The sequence below is a fragment of the Ixodes scapularis genome, unplaced genomic scaffold, assembly GCF_016920785.2.
Source record: "Ixodes scapularis isolate PalLabHiFi unplaced genomic scaffold, ASM1692078v2 PGA_scaffold7__128_contigs__length_106722199, whole genome shotgun sequence".
Taxonomy (NCBI): domain Eukaryota; kingdom Metazoa; phylum Arthropoda; class Arachnida; order Ixodida; family Ixodidae; genus Ixodes; species Ixodes scapularis.
Window position 1 is genome coordinate 39,182,697 of NW_024609882.1, and position 21,621 is coordinate 39,204,317.

Here is a 21,621-nt window from a genome sequence, read left to right on the forward strand (position 1 = left end):
TTCTAAAACTGATCAATACTAGATTTTATAACATCTATCATTACACATTGGCGGCGAACGCGAACTTGACCATTCGCGGACGAGTTGATTGCGTTCCACACTCCTGTGTTCCACACTCATATACGTATTTGATAAGCTTAAAACATGGGGTCATTTCGGGGACCCCTTTACCTCTGTCGACGTCTTGATCATTCGTGAGTACCCGAGACAAAGGAGGAGAAACGTTCAGTAAATCCGGAATATTAATTGAAAAAATATTTCGAGATTAAACATTGAATACGTCTCAAAAAATAATTTCGGAGCAAAAAAAAAAGAAAAAGAAAGAAAGGGTAGGGGGACGAAAAAAGAGAGGGGGGGGGGGGGTCGGTTCATGATATTCGTTCGACTCCGTTTGACCTTAAGTGAGCCGACCGCAGCTGACGATACTATCTGACGAAGCCAATTAATCAACGCTAAAAGTGTATCATCACGATGCTAGCTTTTTTTTTTTTTTTGTATGACTTCGCTATAACCGGGTACACAAATCACGCGCAGAAAAGAGAGCGCAGAATCACGCCACATTCATTGTGCGTTATTGTTTTAATCGGTGATAGTGAGTGTATGTACAAGTGAAACGGAGTGTACACCCACAATTCAAGGGAAAAAAACAGAACCCCCCCCCCCCCCCCCCCACACACACACACACACACAGACTTCCTTAGCCTCTACTTGCCAAATAAGTCACTTCTAGCCACTCTCTGGTCTCGGATTTGAGAGGCTGCAACGCTCTGACGTTTTGGGGTCTCATGGTATTCGGTGAACACGCGGTCGATGACAAACGTGTCGCTTTAGACTCGCTCATGTTGTTTCTCATTGTAACGCACAGCTACTCAAAGTGAACACATGGTCAGGCTTAATGTTTACACGCGACGACGTCTTTTCGCAGGTTCCCGAGAGCTCTCTCGGTTCGCTGAACAGTCTGGTTCGCCACTTGGTCTCCTACTGTCGAAACGATCTCCAGAAAGTGCGTATGTTCTTTCGATGGATCGCCGAGAATATCGGGTGAGAAATTCCTTCCGTTCCGGCCACCTTCCTTGATTTCACGCAGACGAAATTCACGTAACGTTTTCAGACGTCACTTCATGCCGAGCATCTCTATGTGCTGTATCGCTCTGGCTTCCGCAACATGCGCAAACAAGTTTTTTTTTCTTCAAACATTACGGCACGGCAGTGGCGCTAACTGTCGAACTGCACACGCGCGGAAGCAATTGGCTTCTCGCAAGACGGGTTTTTGGGCATGCGCTGTTTCCACAACTCATGTGACCGAGTCGGCTTTTTCACAAACAACGATTTCACGATAATGTGTAACGCATTCAGACAGTTCTGTATGAACAAGCAGTGAGCTAAACAAAAATGACCAAACGAGTTCAAGCAATGTTGTTAGAACAAGCGACACGACTTCAAACAAGGCGCAGTGAGTTCAAGCAATGTTGTTTGAAAAAGCAGTGAACGCACAAAATGAGGAACGAGTTCAAAGAATTATGTTTGAAAAAGAAATGCGTTAAAATGTTGTTTAAACAAGCAATGAATTTAAACCGTGTTGGTTGAACAAACAGTAAGTTCAAACACTGAGCAATTAATTTAAACAATGTTGTTAGAACACACAAATATTTTATACAATGCAAAGTGTGTTCGAATAAGGGGAAATGGATTCAAACAAGGAAACTATTAAAACAATGAACAGTGAGTTTCATAATTATATGAGCAAGCAATGCGTTCAAACAATGAGCAACGCGACCAGGGTCTCGAACTGTAACTGAACCGTAACCTTAACAGAAGCACTAATTTTGCTCGAACCGGAACAAAACCCGAACCGAAGTGTTCGGCACCATCTTGTAGCTGAGCATGAATCGGAGCAAAACTAAAGAACCGTTCCGAGCCGGTTCGCCAAACGGTTTGGGCGCGCATTCGCGCTGCGATTCCGTGCGCTGTGCGCCAGAAATTTTGAGAGGCTTAGCGCTGGGGGCAAGGTGCTTCCACTTATGAAAATATTTTTCTAAGTGTATTTTACAAAGATGAAGGTTAATAACCGCTGTTAATGACTGTCAAAAAATCCGCTTGAGCTGTTCAAATTCATCGCGCCCACGCGCCCGGCTAGGGTGCCTACATGTTTGTCTGTCTTAGGGTGAAGACATCCATTGTTGCGCTGAATGTGCCAGCGCGTGACACTCTCGCGCACTCGGTGCGTGACTTGGGCGGTAAAATGGCGTCTATGCATTAGCCAAAGCTACGCGCTCGAGCTGAGTGACACCGGATAGCGCGCACTTGAAAATGCATAAAAAAACAACTGGGCGGAAAAATGGCTGAGATGTCACCACTCAAGCAAAAGCGCGCGTGTGTATGAAGGCACTCTACGCCCGGCAAAAAGCTGACGCCATCTGTCGACGAGATGACGCATTGAGCCGCCGCGGAAATAACAACGCAGTTTCAAATTTAGCTTCACTACGGTTGACCAAACGCCATTTCATCGAATCACGTTTTAGAGAACGGGCTCGTTTTATTGAAGCTCGGTAGAGAGAAAGCGGTGCCTGAGTTTAGAGAAGAGCCGCTTACAGAAGAGGCGACGCTGTCTAAAAAAAGATGCCCTACTTCGCGCGTGTATCACTTGCCCCCCCCCCCCCCCCCCCCCCTCCTTTCCGTGTTTACGGCGCTTCGCGGCGACAGTCCAACAGTCTGCGGCGGCTCATTCGAAAAATGTTAACCTACCTTGCCCACCCGTACACGCTCCCTCGTAGCGGCCGAACTCGTTAAGAGGAGGTTTGTCACCCCTTTCTCCAAACTGAGCTTCTCTATAAGGCGATTCGACAAACTGGGATCGGTAAAACGGCATTCGCTGAATCGAGCTTCTCTAAACCGTTGTGCTCGTCGCTCTTGCAGTTTTGGAAACGCAAGTCAGCGCGCAAAGGTCCTTCTTGAAGTTCAAATACATAGTATCACGCCAACATATGCGATTGAGCCCAGACATACGTCTTTTTCCTCTGGTCGTTTCACGCAGCCAAGTCAGAGCGTAAACATCAGTAAAATTAATATGGCGTATGCAAGTAACAATTTTTGAAGGGCACTCGTCAATTTCTGCAGAAGATAGATTTATTTTTGTGCTTGGTGAATAAAAGGGAGGTACCCAGCCCCATGTCACGTCTTGAATTTTTGAACATCATTCATATGAACAGATGGAGTGCGCAAGATCAATTAATGAACGCTTAGTTTTTACCGTAGTAATCCCCTTCATGGCAGCAGAGGTGTGCGAAAATTCGGTAAAATGTTTCACTTTTCCATGAACCGTTATATGAACAGGTATGGACCGGTTTAAACCGGTTCAAACCGTTATTTTTTCCACACCGAAGGTGAACCTGACCCAAACCGAAATATCTGAGCCGTAACCTGAACCGAACCGAAGAGTTTCAGTTCGACACCCCGAGTGGGACCAAGCAATATTGTTTAAACTGGCATCTCGTTTAAACAATGAGCGATGTGTTCAAACAGTGTTGTTTGAACAAGCAATGAATTCAAACAATGTGCAATTCCTTTAAAGGATGTTGCTTAAACAAGCACCGAGTTCGGACAAAGAACGTTGTTCAAGCAAGAAGTGAGTTTAAACAATGAGATAGACAATGAGTTTAAAGGATATTCACAAGAATGAGGCGTGGCATGAACCTCCCGCAGTAACTCGTTTAAGTTTCCGTTTCCCTTTCAAAGACTGCATGCGAGATTAATAAGTTTATTATAAACCGCTATTACACGGTTGCAGGTGACAACATTAAACAATAACCGCCGTTTCGGCCGGTCCTCTGGCTTCCACTTGACTCCGGCCATTCCGCAGACAAACAAACTCAACGCCGTTAAGAGACATCATTGTCGGAATGAAAGACCAACGAGCGCACTGCACGCAGCTGCCCGGAACCTTGACCGACAGACGCTCCGTATCTCATGGCCTGGGATCGGACCCGGGGCGAGCTTTGCATAATGGATGAGCATGCCTCGGATGGCTTCGCCTGTGTGTGCCGAGCATGGCTAAAACGGAGCGGCTGCCGCAGCGCCGAGGTGTATACACACGGCGTCGGGGGTAGTTCGCTCTCTCTCTCACGCAGGCGCCCTAACCGAGCTCTCGGGAGCCCCTTTTCATTAGTAAGAAGCGGTTTTGCGTCGGGCTCCATCAATTTTCGCATGAATCGGTCGGACAGAGAGAGAGAGAGAGAGAGAAAAAGAGGAAGACTGAGGCCTGGTTTAATTTAGTGTTGTGCAGAGAGCTACGTTACGCTATGTACGGATGGAGGAGGCAGGCTGGCCGATGACACTCGAATTGCCTTAAGTCTGGTTCACGGATTTGTGTTGGAGCAGTATCCATTGCATTGTGCTCTCTTGTAGTCGCTTACAACCGAAAAAAACAAAAACAAATAGACAACAGAGTGGCGCCTTTTATGCTAGACCTTGAACATATGCGATCTGCATGGCTTTCGAAGTATTGGTGAGGTGAAATCTATGCACTATCTATGAAAAATTATCGCTTTTAATATTGTCCAAAATATGTCAAGTCCCCGACCCCCCCCCCCCCCCCAAAAAAAAAAAAAAAATGTACGTTCAAAAAAAGAAAAAAGGATTATACACGCAGATCACAATTGTCTAACGGCTGCTTTATAAACGCGGTCGAGCTCGCTCAGACGCAAATGTGTGAGCCAGCTTTTACGGTTCAAGCTAGAGTCACGAAATTGGCTACGCTTCAATAGGAACTACACTTTAGCCATCTTGTTGCATAAACTCATTGTTATCCGGTTTACTATCTGAAGCTCTATCTGAAATCGTAGGAAACGTCTTTTATCCGTACTGCAGAAATGTCAAAACGGTGCGCGGCAGAGCAAAACGATATCGCCTAGCTCTCGGACACGGCATCTCGAGCTCAGAGAATCGCATTTTCGAATTGTAACAATCGCCAATTGCGCCCGCTTTGCTGCTCTGGGAAACAAAATGGCGGCGCCCACAACCCCATTGAAGAACAGAGTGTGGATACTATAGGCATAGGTTGCTCATTTAGGGGCTATATACACCAACTCCCTGACTTCACGCCGCTACGGTAACGCCTCTGTCGATGCTGCGCGTTCGCAGACGGTTCCTTTCACGCGAACCTGGTTTCTGCGGACAATTTACGCCAACTCAGTTCGCATAATGTTCTAGAAAACACATACCCCCCCCCCCCCCCCCCCCCCCCCTTCTCCACCTGCATTTCAATGTTCGTCACCAGTGGATTGCAGCGCCAGCCGTTTCGTACTCTGCTGCAGAAGTTCAGAGTATAGCCGGAGCATGCAAGACAAGTGGCGCCTTAGTCTACTGGTGACGAAGGTTAATTAGTAAGCTCCAACATAATTGTGCCTTTGCAAGCAAACGTCTTGTGGGAGCTTAATAAATGACAGTGACAGCATCTAATAATGCCGGCTCGGCCGGGCATCGAAAGATCGCGCTGCAGAGCCTAGGGATTCTGGGTTGAATCCCCACTCCTGCCCATTTCGATCTGTGTGAGCATCGTACCGGCGTGCGGTCGTGTATCACTACTGCGTGGTGCACGTTAAAGACCCCAGGCTAGCGATAGTACTGCACTGGATAAATTGCTCGTGTACATCTGCGACGCCAGGCGCCCATGGGGGCCGACTAAGAATTATCTAGTATTGCTCTTTGCACGTTATATAAAGTGCGGCCCTAGCTTGATATCTACTTTAAAAAAGAAAGGCAGACTGAGAAATATAATCATATTGTTTTTTGTTTACTTACAAAACCCTCTGCAGCACTGAAGCATTGAATGCAGTGTAATTTACCGCAGTCTGAGTAACTACCTTTTGCATTTTGGTTGATGTCGGGCGTTACAGTTTTATGGAGGCAGTTGGAAGCGCAGTGAGCTTTTATATAGCAATTCTTGTAATCAGGGCATGGCAAAAAGTTGATTTGTAGCTAGCGCATATTAAACAAAACTTGTGAATATAACGTGGCCTATCCGGATCCCAAATTAAGTTCTACAGTACTCCATCAAAGTCTTTGATGACTTTGTGTAATGAAAATTTGAAGTTTGTCAGATTAATATTGATGTATCATGATTACGTCAAAATGATCAATTGGTAGGCAAGAATTTTAGGCACCAATATTTCTGTAGCTACGAAAGAGAAATGCATTCTCTTGATATTGGCGACGGATCTTCAGTGAACGGGGAAGGTGATAAGTTAATTAAGAGGCTTCCCTATTTTCAGCTACAACTGGAAGCATATTGAAAGCAAGCTGACTCCTGACGAAATCTTCCACTCCAAAGAAGGAGTCTGCAAAGACTACTGCCTCCTTTTCAGCGAAATGTGCAGGTAAATGTTCACACTGATTTTAAACCTTGATTCAACAGCGTACGCGTTCCAGATAAGTCAAAATTGCTTAAACCAAGCAGCAAAAATATTTCATACCTTTATCAGAAAATATTACACAAGTATACTAATTTCTTACTTTTGTAAAAGAAGGAAAAGGTGTGGCTCGGAAAGTGTGCTCAAATCTTGGCTTTACGTATAATGAATTAAAACATAGTTTGTGAGTACACGCCTGATTCGATCGGCGGCGACATAAACATATGCGCGCTCAGTTAGCGTACTACTAAAGCAGAAAATACGCTTAATCTATACAAAAATCATTCTTCAGGTGGCGTAAATGTATTGATGTGAAGCCAAAATATCATTCGTCTACAGTTTCCTTCGCGTAGTTGACTTCAACAAAGCTGATGATGCCTTGGCCAAATATGTGCTTGACTTTAAACAAGCTGATGATGCCTACGTACAAAATTATCTTGCCCATTAATTGAACGACTTTCACGAGCTTTATGATTAAACAGTCACTACCACTAACGCGCTTTGGAACAAGTTCAAATCACTTGCTAGTTACTGCATCACACTGTTTAGTCCTAAAAACCGTAAAATGACAAGGAAGCACGATCCATGGATCAACCGTGCGAATAATGATCTTAAACATAAAGTCAAACGGCTGAGAAAGCCATCCAAAAAAAGCTCTAAACAAAAAAAAAAAAAAAAAACTTGCCCGAGTTATTTAAGTTGCTCAAATTAAAAATTAAAAAGCAAAGAAAAAGCATTACAACAACACCCTTCACGATTTTATAAAAGGATCACCCCAAACGTTTTGGAACTTATTAGAAGAATGTCTAAGACATAAAATATGAACACTTTATAGGCACAAAGAATGGCAGGTCAATTCAGCAGTTTCTTTAAGTCCATTTTTTGCAGTTGACAGCGGTAACGATAACCTAGTTCTACCTTCTAAGAATCGCGCAGACAAAGACCTTGGTATCTTACAAATCACGGAATCTGGCGTTTTTGAGCTTCTACTAGATTTAGACGCTAAAAAGGTAGTGGTCCTGACGAAATCCCCAACATGTTTTTAAAAAAGTACGATGGATAGATTAGGAAGTACTTAGTAGTTCTGATTTTCAACAAGTCTCTATTCCTTCCTTCAGTTACAACGGAGTGGAAAATTACAAAATTTATTTCAATCCATAAGTTTGGCGCCAGCTTTTCAACCTCAAGTTAGAAACCCACATCCTCAATGTGTACATGCTGCAAGTTGCTGGAACACATAATTTTAAACTTTATGACAGAATTTATTCAGAAACATAACATCTTAAACACGCGTCAGCACGGCTTCAGGAGAGGTTTCTTAAATATTACGCTGCTAATTGAAACACATTATAATTTATCGATGGGTATAAACAACAGAATACAAATATATGCAATTTTCCTAGGGCTGTCAAAGGCGCCTGACGTTGTTTCACACGTCAAACTTACAAGTAAGGTCAAACAGATTATATGGGAAGGACAAATATTAAAAGAAATAAAAAATATAATTTTTTTTTTTTTTTTTTTTTTTGTAATGAAGGGCACGTTTTTCACCCAGTTGCAGTGGTGCCCGGAGTTCCGCGAGGTTATGTTTTAGCTCCGATATGATTTCTTCTGCTCATAAACGAGATTACAAGCGGCCTCGAAACAAACATTAAGTTATTTGCAGAATACTCCGTTATTTATCGTAATATTTCATTCCAAAATGACTACATATTACTAAACAGAACTCTGAGGAAGGTGGCAGACTGGTGCAGTGACTGCATGATTCTAAACGCAGAAAAGAGGGTTTCTATTTGCCCGACTAAAAAGAAAACAGAATGTTCTAAATATTCTTACGATATAAATTATATAAACTTGCGTAGAGTAACTGAATTCAAGTATCTAGGTGTTGTAATAATGTCAGATCTAATCTTGAACGCGCATATAAAACATGTCACATGTAAAGTTCTTATTGAAATATATTTTTAAGAGAACGTTAAAATATCCAAGTATTGAAATGAAGCTGTTCACACCAAACTTGCACGCGCGGTATTAAAATATGCAATCATAGCCTGATTTCCATCATACACAAACCAATAACAATATCCTTGAAAGTGTTCACAGGAAAGCAATAAAATGTGTATACCACAAACATGGACGGTTGGAGTCTCCCACTGAGTTACTGAAAGGATCCGGCTTTTTGACCATTGCTGATCGCGCAGAATTAGGACGACTTAAATTTTTGCATCTCCTTTTAAACGACGCTTTGAAATAGACAGAAACAAGTATATAAACTTTTCTCAGTCAAGAACAAGACACAAACACAGCAATGCACCTATCGAATATTCACGTAATAATATTACTTTCAGGTACAATTTTTTTTCTGCCATAAGAGACTGGAGCAGCCTTTATACGAATTTCTTTAGTTTGACAAGTGTAGAGTAATTCCTAAGTGCTCTTGATCAGCACCTCCTTAGTTAATTAATGAGTTTATTGAATATTTAGGAAAGTGACGCTTTTAAGAATTGTATTGTTTTCACACACCTCAAAACCGCGTTTGTATGTATCTTTGCCTGTTATAATCCCACAAGAAGATTTTCAGTGTTCTCAAACAAATTTTAAAAAAAAGAAAGAAGAAAAATATGTGCATTTCGTCCCCCCAAAGCGAACGCTAGGACGTTTTTCTTTGCCACAACGTAAAGCTAGACACATCACTACACTCTTAAAAAAAGCTAGTGAGAAGTTAGCAACTGCAGTAGTTACTACCTCTTTCTGACTGTCACTTCATTTTTACTAACAATTTACTACATAAAACGTACGATAGGTAATAACTACAGCTGCGATGTGGGGAAGCATGGCTGCTGGGAACCTGGAGGAACGCTGTTATATAGACTGTCGTCAATAATTACTGTGTGTGCCGTTACTTCTTAGCCTTACGTCTTTCTTCTACATAGGAATAATTAATTAGCGCAACAAACAGAAGTGAGTGTTCGGCAGTCGGCTATCGAATTCCTATCGCCCGCACAAGACGGTCGCTATACGCTTGAACGTGTTCGCAGGAAAGAGAAGGTCGCATGCTCAGTTTCCAGTACTCGTCTAAGGATCATTCGACTTTTCTTCATTTTCGAGTACTTTGCTTACTGAATCGCTCCCTCGATTCTAAACTAGCTTTAATCTTCTACTTCCGTGGAGGAACTACAACGTTTGGAGAAGGGAGTCATTAGGGAGTTTTAGGGAACCATTTTTGCACGTTCTATACGGTACGATGGGCTCTCCGATACGAACCGCGCATATCCAAGTCGTCTGCGGTAGCAGATGCGTAGTTTGCACCGGAAGGCCCATCATACCACATCGGACGTGCAAAAACGGTTCCCCGAAACTCTCTAGTTGAAGACTCTACTGTCTGATGGAGGCATTCAAGCGGCGCTGAAGGTGCATGGTCAGGGAGCTCGTCGTCTCTGTGCGTCGCCTATCACTGGATAAACGAATCCCGCGCAGCGAATATATGTGCCGTAGACCTACGTTTTTCTCTTTCTCCTGCGTGTGTTTGTTCTTGCCAGTAATAGCAAAACAAACAAAGGAGAATTACACTTTTAGCGCTGCTTGATTGGGTTCATGGTATCGTAGCGGAATCTGCGGCGGGAGGTAGAGTGAAGAGAAAAAGTATGGCTTCCTTTACAGTGGTAATGTTAGCAAAGACACTGCGTTATTTGATTTAAAACAATATTCGCGGGACCATATAAGTAAGCGGAACTGTGCCGAGTATCACTCGTACGTTTAAGGGTAAATAAACAATCGGGTAATTGGTGCGACGTAACTGGAAAAGATAAATCCATCGAGAGACAGCGGCTCGGCCTGCTCGTTTGTTGTAGTTAACGCCAAAGCCTAGGTGCTGTTATTTTTTTTTTCAGTGGCTTTTACGTTATTGTCATACCAGCGCAGCAACCAATTTTTACCCACCGACAACACGGAAGCAGCCTTTCAGCAACCGGAGAAATCTTCCGCATTATTTTCTGCTTAAAAACAACAGTGCTTTGCTCTTTCTCATTCGAGGTCCTTAAATAGAGATTGAATGAGGGGCCAGACTGGTGCGGTTAATTACCAATGCTTCATATTACATTGGAGTCGTATTTCTGTGCAATAGTTTATGCAGACCGCAGATTTTTTTAGATATAACCAAAAAACACCGATAAAAGTTCGATTAGTTTACAGTTTAGAACCAAAAACTCTGATAAATTTCTGCTAATCTTAAAATATAAAAACGGTACAAAAAAAAACGCATTTTTGAAATTTATTGTTTAATCTTGGACTGTTTCTGGTGTAAACACTCACATCTTAAAATTGAACTTTTTATTTAGCTTTTTTACCGATAACCCCCCTTTTTAGCGTGCGTTCGAAACAAATAACCGGAAAACACCGATATTTACAAATAAATAAACGCCGAAATATCTACGGCCTACGCACATAAGATTTAACCCCAAGTAGGACCCAGTGCAACCACGATTCGGGGGTCATTTCATTTTTTCGCTGCATTAGGGAATAAATTGGGTCGAAAACTGATGCGCCCACCTTGTTCCCAGTGTGCTACCGTAAAATCCCGCGTGAACGCTTACCCGTGGTAGAGAAAGATAAAAAAAGAAAGAAGCAAATGTGAAGTGGGCGATACATCGAAATTAGGCGTTCGTTCGGTACTTTACGTATATTAAATATCTTCTTTTTTTTTTTTTTTTTAATACGACCAGACTAGCCAGCATCCGGGAGAAAACGCTGCAGGGCTTCGCCAAGGGTTTCGATTACAGGCCCGGACACCAGTTCCACCCGGGTCAGGACGTGACCCACGCCTGGAACGCGGTGTTCATCCTCGGGGCTTGGAGGCTCATAGACACCACGTGGGGCACAGGTAATTTCAGGCTCTGCTTTCAGCCTACAGTTGTCTTCACATCAGGAACTGTATGAAAAGTCCGGCTCCTTGCAGAGTATTATTAATTTCCACCTTTATGTGAAGAATTAAGATATACACCGAAACATTTTAGATTAGATATATGTTATCTTAAAGGTGCATACATGTTTCAAACGCCGAAAGCGTTGCCTTCTCCGACAACCAAATCTTGTGAAAATTATTTCGCACGGCGTAGGAGGAATGTGGAAAACTTGCTTTCTTCTTGAGGGGAAAATCAATATAGTTTACCAGCGGATTGTTGTCCGTATTCGGCAGGAAAGTGAACTCGCAGGACTTCTTTTTAGAGTGTAGACGGTGTCGCCTGAATATAGCACGCGATATGTACGGTCTCACTGTATTTAACACACACAGATAGACAAAATTTCTTTTTCCAAAATTAGCGTTTTAAAGGCTAGCTTTACCAAGCCCCTCCTTCGTTTTTTTTCCCGTAAACGCATGTCTTTTTAGCGGCGTTTCACAATGGCGGCCTGTCGACCTTGCAGGCTTCACCGACCACACCGGGAAGTTCCAGCGTAAAATCAACGAACACTTCTTCGTGACCGACCCTGAGGTGCTCATATGGACGCACTTTCCCCACGACGAAATGGAAAAGAATTACTCCAGGTAAAACGACAGAGTTTTGCAAAGGACCTTGTCTCGCAACCTCGCTTCCGCCTGGACAAAGGAACACTTCTTAAAGGTTCCGTTTTATAGCGCATTAATCTGCGTTGTCTTCTTTCCCGACCACAGCTTCATTTTTGTAGAATTTAGGCCACTAACCATGGGGCATGGGGCGTTATTATCCTAAAGAAAGCACAGGTGTGTTCGTTACATTTAGTGTGCAGCTTTCTTACGTATCCTGTAACGGGTTTCTTTGATAAAGATAAAAAAAATATTTTGTTTATAGACCTTTTCTGTGTACTCTTGTCCCCAGCCACCTAATAGGCGTATCCGGTATGGGCGATGAAAAAATAATCAAATGTTTCAACCTGCAAATAGTAAACAAATAAAGGGGAGGCAACACGAGAAAAAGTGACGGTTACGCTTATGTCCTAAATGCCTTCTATTGGCGTGGCAAAGGCAAAACAAGGTTACCGCCTATACTGGAAGTGACGACTATTAAAGATGGCGGCGCACTTGCAAAAAAGGTCTCTAGAGAAACTCATATTCTTCATTTTAGAGGGCGTGGCCAAGTTCAAGAAGGATTTTTTATTGACAGAGAAAAGTAACGCAAAGAAGTTAAACCGGCCTTATGTTAAATGCTATTCTGTTTGGACGTTCTTGCCTGTCATAAAGTATTCAGCTTAATAAGCCCTCGTGTCTGCAATAAAAAAACTTTTGTCAAAGCTCGGATAGAAACAAACACTAAAATCTGTCAAAAAAAAAGAAAAAAAAGAAGGTGTTATGTTTAAAAGCAACATTTAAATGAGTTGTGAATTCAAATATACGGCGTAGTTCTAAACAGGAAGAGGTCCCGACAGAGCGTGTAGCCCTTTTCAGAATTTGAGGAAAAAACAAAGTGACAGAACTGTCATTTGCCCTTCCCGGAAAGTGATCGAATGTTTGCTAAAAGTAAATACTCACACAGCGGATATCTTACTTGACAAACCGAGATGAGTTGAGTTATGTGGAAGCTATTTATATCGTATCCGCTTCCTCAAATTTGAATTGACTACGAGTGTCAAAGTCAATATATGGTTTGTATTGACGCCACATCAGCAGCCATTGGGGTGGCTTTGCTGCTGAGCGCGTCGGTTCTGTAGCATCGATTTCGCATATCCACCAACATGGTCAATGACGTCGCAGGCAAGCCATAATGATCCTGTTGCTTCAAGGGAAATGAATATAAGCGAAATATCTAATAGTGGCGATATCATGATGTTTTCTATCTATTTCCAGGTGGCAGCTCCTTGACAAGCCCTTAACCCTGGAGGAGTTCAACTCTCTTCCCAAGATGACGCCGCATTTCTTCCAGTTCAACATGCGCATCCGCACCAAGCCCCAGAACCCAATTATCTTCCGTGTCCGCACCGAGCTCCGGCTCGCCTCTCACGAACCGATGCGCTACAAGTTCAAGTTCTACCCGTCCGACGAAATCGAGAACGCAACCCTCAACAGCTACGTGTTCTGTCACCTCCTCGAAGACAGGACGGTGGCCTGCTTCGGCGTCACGCCGCCGGCGGAAGGACGCTACTTCCTCAAGATCTACGCCAAGCCAGAACGGGACATGCGCGGTGACACCGCCACCGACGGCGCGGCGAGTCTCCAGAACATCGGCATCTTCCTGATGGAGTGTCTTCGTGCCAAGAAGTACCTGTTTCCGTATCCCCTCAACGAGGTGCCCTGGGGACCCACCCAGACCTTCTACGATTACAACATGCGCTTGGTCGATCAGACCGGACCAGTGATAGTGTCTTGGGGCGCCAAGCGTAAGCTGACCATAGGCCTGTCAGAGACCATGCTGGTGAGTCATCAGCTTCTGGACGCCGACGGTGTGGAGATGGATCTTAAGGGCATGATCACCAGGGAGGACAAGGACAAGAAAGTGACGTTTCAGATCGTGCCCCAGCGTGTGGGAATGTTTAAGTTGGTCATCTTCGCGATGCCCAAGCCTAAGCTTAAAGGCAAGTGGAGGCTGCCTCTTGTAGCCACCTTTCTGATAGACTGCAAGCTGACAAGGTTACAGCTGGACGAGGAGCTGAGGTTAGCGCACCACAGACCTCCTCTGCCGGAGGAAGACAAGCAGAAGGAGGAGGAGAAGAAGAATGAGAAGGACAAAAGGGTTAGGGTAACTATGATGCGCTAATTGGTGATGGGTGAACTATTGCTGGGACGAAAGAGCCCACGATCGTTTGTTGAACATCAATCGCTGACAGTGTACTAATGATAAAACGCCCTTTGGTCGCTGGAGTTAACCAACAAGCACGAGCTTATTGTTAGCGAAATCAATGAGGTGTACAGTTGTTTCTTAAGTCACAGTACGGCATATAAGTCAAAACTCTTGCTAGTTATGCCTTGCAATGGTGAAAGACGCGAACGTATGACGAAGGTGAACTAGAGTATCATCCACGCACAAAAGTCATCATACTATGTAAATACACGTTGATTCAGAGCAAGATTATGTCGAGTTTATAGTGTGCTTCCAATTGGGGTATTTTTGAATGTGGTAGCTGAAACACGCTGATAAACGTGTGGGTTTCTTTAGTTACGGGTGAGATAACTAAAAACAAGTGCAGAAGAAAATATAAAGAGGCCCAGAAAACGGCATCTCTGCATAGTCTTCTTTCATTCAAGCGAAAAAGCTGCCACCGTGAATGTGCAAATATGACAGTTCCCAAACAGATTAGATTTTCCTAAAATATTACTAACCAAAGTTCTTTTTTTTTTTTTTCTTCTTTTTTCAACTCGCTACCCTTCGCCACATACTGCTTTTTATTGATTCCTCTTTGAGCCAGGGATCCGGGTATGTCGCAGTATTTTCAACAAAGACTATATTCCGCGTCTCTTCCGGTGTGACGCAATATGCTCCTATATAATACATCAAGAAATATTAAGGAAGCAAAAGGAACTAATGTGTCTGCTTTATTTCTTCAATACCAGTGCCTTTCGTCGACACAAGTTTGTCGGAAGCTTTCTTTTATTAAGGCGTTCTTGTTAGAATAATAGAAAGTGTGCTATGTGATGTCTCATACGGAAGACACATTATATTTAATCACAAGACATTGTGTAAACCCGAACATGGTCTTCACAAAGGTGAGTTTAAAAATAAACAAAGCAAATGATTTACGGCTCTTCCGAGTTTTACTTAAAGCGGTACTCCAGGGCTTTCGTGACCTGCCCCAACTGACAATATTTTTGGCATCACCGGCCTTTGTTCTTTACGGGATGATATTTAGTATCGCGAAATTCAGAACATCTATCGTGAAATCGGCAAGTGAAAATTATGCCAAACCAACAGTCGATCACACCCGCGCTTTTCAGTGGCGAGACGTTAGTGCAAGGCCGGCTTGCAGGTCGAGCAGGTAGTCTAAAAATGGCCCATGCCAAGTATTTCTCTCATGCAGCTGCACCGGTGCTGGAGCAAACTTCCAAAGCATTCATTTGATGCCATGAAACCGCTTGTAATCAGTTGGGAACAGTCTACAATCGAAAGAGTGAACCCCCTGCCTTCCCCTTACGTCACTTTTTTATTGTTGCCAGTAGAGACTTTCACATTAAAAAACACGGCGAGGACCAAAATTATAAATTCAGTAACTTCAATAAAAAAAATTTGGACCAATATTTGAGTTACCATTTCAGTGATGTTTATTTGTAAATTTCGGACAGGTCGGGGACTATGAAGAAAACGCTGGAGTACCCCTTTTACGTCGTGGGTTACAAATAAAATGCTTTGTGTAAAACGTTTAGAAATGCTTATTAAATATTTATCTTCTTTTTTTTTAAACTTCACTCGAACAGATTGTAAACATGAACCAAAGTAATTAACGACACCTATGTCCTAAAATGAAGTTATTTCTTTCGAACTATATATTGATGGCAAAACTCTTTCTGCTGCTCGAAGACAAAGTAGACAAAACACTTTCTGTTGCCCGAAGCAGGCAAGGTCACACACCATGGAGTCCAGACCGTTTTGTGTTTGAACGGTCAATGAAGTGAAAGCACGCGAGCGGGATATCACGAGGAAAGATCATTATGCCTTTTTTATGGGCACGCGTGCTCACATTCGTGTGCAAGCGCTGTACGAATGTACGAACTATAGACGGCTTTCAAGCAACTGTGCATGAGCGCCACCATAACCGACCTTCAGTTTTTCTTTCCTCTTATTCCGTTCGCTTCACTTCACCATTGCCCCAGCAGGACAGGTTATTGCCACTTTAGGTGCTCCTGTGTCCTTCTCCCCAGCATAGGTCCTAGTGGAGGCTGGCCAACGCCCGCTTCAGTGGCTCGGCATCTCGGTAAGACAAGAGAGGGTCGGCAATGGCGGCTTAAACTGGCGCGTGTTTAAAGCGTCTATAAACCTCTCCAGAAAAGAGCGTGTGGTCGGTGCCATTTTGAGTCTTCGCGCGCTTGGCATGTGTTTTGCTCGCTTTCTGAAGCGACGAAGACGCACCTCTTTGTCTGTGAAGAGCGTACACTGTACTGAAATTTTGTAAACATTGCAAAAGTCTATACCCAGGGACAAGTTTCTGTAGAATTTCCAATATATAGCGAAGAAACAAACTAAAACTATTGGACTAACGTAGCGATGCAGGCGAGTTGGTTATGCATGTTGAAAAGTAGTGAAAGCGCACAATAAAGACGAATACGAAGACGGAGAGGCAAACAGGACGAGCGCTGACTATCAAGTAAATTTTTATTGGAAAATAGAAACAGCAAAAGGCCACACATATTACAGAAATGTGACTAGTCATCAAGGACTCGGCCACCCACACGAGTCAATAAAATCCACTTCTTTTTTGTAAAGGAAAAGTGAGGGCTGACTGATACACTTATCAGGACGTTCCTTCTTTATCATGTATGCTTCCAGTACCTCTCTCGCCACCTTTTCTTTACCTCTCCCAACGATTGTAATGCCTTGAAAGTTGAGAATGCAACGTCAATCTCTGCAATGTATGTGTAAATGTGCTCCTGTTGTTGAACGCAGTGACAAATAATGTTCACGCAACCGTTCATTCAAACACCTCCAAGTCTGGCCTATGTAAACCTTGCAGGAGCCCAATGGAATTTTATATATTACAACCACCGCAAATTTCACGTATTTGTTGATATGCTTTACCTGTTCATTGCCGCTAATCCATGCCTTTCTTTTTTATCCTTGGACATTGTACAACATGGCGGCAGTCAGGTGGGGTCACTTTTGCCTGGTGAACGGGATACCAGTTTATCGCTCTATGCCCCTCTACCTCGTTGGTTCTAAAGTAACTGGATCCTGGGAAAGTTGCGCCATCGCCTTCCCTGCCTGCTAGTCGGACACAAACAGATACTATCATTCAGACGACCAAAACCTCGCAAGGAGATTGGCTAAACTGTCTATGTTGACATGAAAATCGCCATCTCGGTACTTTCAAATCTTCGAAGCTTCCAGAGGGTCGTTCTAAACCAGTCGCGCCAAGATCACCATGGAGCACCATCGTACCGGAAGTGTTCCTCGCCAATATAAGTGTCTTTGGCACAGTGTATGCAATCAACTTATCAATCATGCTTATCTCCACTTATCTCTCACAATTATATTCTTTTTCTTGCGTATTTCAAGAAAAGTAAAATTATTGTTCAGTGCCTCCAAGCACCGACACAACGTGTGGTGGTGGTACGAAGATGTACGCTTGTTTCACCGGTGTGTGGGTAGCGAAATCTCGGTATACAAAAAAAACGTCTCCATAAAGCCGTCACCAGCGAATTTAGATCAGCTCACCAAGAACGTAAGGGTTAAGGGGAAATTGCTTATTTCACAGACCAAAATGGTGACCACACGGGGAGCTTGGCGCTACATTCCCAAAATCCAGTGACTTTAGTTGGTCTCAGTAGACCTTTTGCTAAATTTCCCAAGCACCAAGGTGCATGCTACGAGTGTGGTTACACGCGATGCACGTCCTGGCGTCTGCAATAATAACTGTTCTAAAGCAAAAGCCTAAAACTAATTTTACCTTTCGCGCGCGTTCGTCAAAGCCTTATGATTATTAACTTTAAATCTTTTTTAACGAGAAGGCCGGCGCGAGCGGAGCGTAGAATTACTTTCAGCATTCTCCTCGATGCTTGGGTAATTTAGTAAAGTGTATATTTTATCTGGAACCGAATTACACGGTTTTCAATTTACGATGATGTTATATACAATTCTTACATGCTGGCCAACCATGCTGCCGGTGTACCGCCCGCCTTTCACCGCTCACGCTTTCCTCAACGTTTCTAGGACTGAACTTCGTCGTCCTCCTTCGAACTTGGAAGGAAATTTCAACGAGACTTGTCTTCACTTCAGACAGTCAAATAGTTACAAAGTTTCCAAACAAGTGTTAATTTAGTTTTACCTAACGTTACTAAAACACTCAGTAGGGAAACTCGCCGTCGAAACCTGGGCCGCTGGCGTCCACCGAGACCGAGCTAAATACGACAAGAGCGCCACTCTTTATCAGTTGTTTGTACTGTGGTCGCCTTGAGCTTTTAGAAAGCATGTTTTTGGGTAAAAAGAAACAAAAAAGACTCTTTTGTATGAAATTTATTGGAGTTTAGTAGAAAATGAAGGGCGCGTGATGTTTTTAACATCTTAAGTTTGCAAGGTTTTGCAGCAAAATTAATATTAATTAATAACCATGGCCTCAGCGGTGCTTTCAGGTAGCGCGTCCCGACCTAGGTGCGTTTTAACTTCGGTAGTAACACGCGGCGCGTCCGCTGGGGAGACGAGGGTGGCGCCCCTGTAACCTCTTCCGCTGTATCTGTTTCGGCGCCAAAATGGCCGATTAAAGCCAAAATAGAAGTAACGTGCGGTTGCCCGACTGGCCGCTGCGGGAGAAATGGTGGCGTTGTGTAAGCCATTAGCTCGGTGCTCGAGGACAGATCGGGGCCACTTTTTCAGAGCAGTCTCTATGGCAGTTTCCCACCTGAGTGGTTTAGTAACGTTGGTTTTACCTCACCCGAAATCTGCCCCACGAGCAACTAAAAGTTTTTTTTTTTTTTGTTAGCTCAAATGTATGCCGCGCCGCGTCGCGAAACGTGGTATCGCGTGTTGCATGGGCCTGCTCCCGAAATTTATCGAAAGGTGACTTTCGAGAACTTTACCCCGAAAGTCACCTATATTCGCTATAACCAGTAGGTGACACCGGCTACAACGCCATTATAAAACACGGAGCTATCGCTCATCCAGCCCTCGTCAAACCTGGCTAGCTACTTGTAGGTACCTAGTAGGGAAGGGCGGCTAACTTTTTATCGCGGTTAAAGTTAACCGGCTTCGAGCAAACGGGCTCAGGTACAACATAGGAATAAATTCTCAAAAGTATACATTTTTTTATCTTCCTGATTTAGCTTTGGCATCCATGGTTGAATGCATCGCCTCTTTAAAACTCGGGGGGGGATCGGTGGCCGAGTGGGCTAAAGCGCACACCCAGCTCGACGCACGTGGGGCGAAAGCTCGCGATGCAGAACCCAGGGATCCTGGGTTCGAGCCCCACCCCTTCCCGTTTCGATTTGGATGAGCATCGTACCGGCGTGCGGTCGTGTATCACTACTGCGTGGTGTATGTTAAAGACCCCAGGCTAGCGGTTGTACTGCACTGGCTAAATTGCTCATCTACAGCGTGTGACTCGTCGCAACTTTAATGGCTGACCAACTACACGCTGTATAAACATCCCCACAACCCAATTCTTTAAAACTCGACGTCCCTTCCCCCCCCCCCCCCTTCCAAAAAAAAAAATATCCCGGGAAATTTAATTTATGATTAGCGAATTTTAAAATAATTTTTAAGCTTTATGCTCACTCTAGATTACAATTATAATGACTGCTAAAGTATTTTACCGTGGTGTACAACAGTGCTGTCTCCTGGTATACGCGTACATCAATACGCACAAGTAGTAAAGCTAGCATTTTTACATTCCTCCGGAAATTTCTGACTCAACTTTAAACCGATTCAGCGCGATTAAAAAAATATTCACGAATACAGGTTTAATCGATTAATCCGAATGCTAATCTATATTTACCCAGCTCTAGTTTTTTATGTGCTTCAATTTGACCGGGCCTAAATTGTATACCCTGAAACAGTTACTCTATACCTTGAAACAGTTCACTTAAATGAAATATAAGGAGAACTTTGCAGTGTATGAGGACTTCACTGGACTCCATATTTGAGTACGTCATTCACTGCGTATGCTCAAAACAAGCTCACATGTTAAGGCTGCCAAGACCGGCAATCTTGATGACCTGAACTCCACGTTGCGAAATCACCGTGGAAGCTCACCACCAGCTCGTGCTCAGGAGCCACGGACCCAGCTATAGCCCCTTGTGAATACCCCTATACTGCAGAAGGAGCACTCTTCGAAGTCATTCGAAACAGATCTTGTGAGCCGCATCTTTCCTACGCTTGAACGTACGTCAATAACCAGCCATAGGGAGACACGCTTGTTAACAAGCGCTACTGCCGAACCTTATTTGAATTGCCAGAAACCTATGACGCACACAAGGTTTATTTGTTGGTTGGTTGGTTCGTTCGTTCTTTGCCAATTATTTGCTCTCTTCTCAAAATAACACCATTTTCCGATACACAGACCTCGAAGTAAAACAACGTCTTGATCCAACGAAAAAAAAAAAAATTGGAAGAAAGGGGCGGCGAGCTAACGCTTGTCCGTCGGTGCACCGAAAACTGCGGTGGCATGACGACGGAAACGCGAAGCGGAGGGGAGGGGATTAAATGCGCGACATTACTGAAGTTGAAAATAAACGAACTTTGCCAGTGGCATGGGTTCCTGTAGTCATTATTGCGTGATAAATACTGATGGGCCTTGGGGTATAGACGTGGCGTAGCGCTGGCAGACGTCCCGTCTACAGGGCGGCAAGAATTCATTACGTGTACAGACACACTAACTTCGCTCTGTGTAAACATCCATACAATCAACTTAGCCAATTTAGAAGCTTCCGTAACGAACGTGTCGTTCAATTTATGTCCGCACCGATTGTTCAGAAATGGTTAGATCATTGTCTTTATTTTTTTATATATATAAACGAAGTCGTCGCATTTATTCCCCTATCCCTGAACTAAAACTTTTTGTAGCTATGTGGAGCGCAAGTTCGTCGGTTTATTTTGCAGGGGTTGTGGTGGACGTCAGAGACCCGAGCTCTGATTGGCTCTGATTAAAGAATAGTGGGTATCCCTCAATGCTAGCTGCTTTGAGGTCTACCCACTATCCTGTGGAAATAGCAGGTAAGAACGCCGTAAAACGAGTCACAAAGCAAAAAGCGCGAACGCGAGAAATCACGGCCTGGGTTTCTGAAGCTTTCAGTGACTGTATACGTTCGTGTCAATAATCATTAGGGACATTTAGGAAACCATTACCGTGTTCCGCGTACTGCACTACCGGAACCTTTGAAACATGCTTTTAGAAGGGCAGTGCAACAATATTCGCTTGAAATGTTTTTCACTTTACACGAGCTCACTGTTACTACAGTGGGACCCAAGTATACTCGCACGCAACGCCACTGGCCAAGAGACTCCTTTGTTGCGATGTAATTTCGAGGACAAAAACGAGCATTTTATTTCACTCTTTTCTTTTCAAATCTCGATGACGTAGCAGAGGGTCGCAGTACCCCCCTGTGAAG

At 43.7% G+C, this 21,621-nt stretch overlaps 1 protein-coding gene across 1 annotated transcript in view; it reads left to right on the forward strand.

The window, feature by feature from the left end:
• LOC8029804 overlaps positions 1–14,368 on the forward strand; it is a 48,026-nt gene extending 33,658 nt beyond the window's left edge. Inside the window, exons 6-10 of the mRNA XM_040503821.2 lie at positions 926–1,041; positions 6,270–6,374; positions 11,129–11,286; positions 11,829–11,949; positions 13,225–14,368. Coding sequence (XP_040359755.1) covers positions 926–1,041; positions 6,270–6,374; positions 11,129–11,286; positions 11,829–11,949; positions 13,225–14,131 — 1,407 coding nt within the window. The 3' untranslated portion in view covers positions 14,132–14,368. The remainder of the gene's footprint in view (positions 1–925; positions 1,042–6,269; positions 6,375–11,128; positions 11,287–11,828; positions 11,950–13,224) is intronic.
• Positions 14,369–21,621: the final 7,253 nt, after the last annotated feature.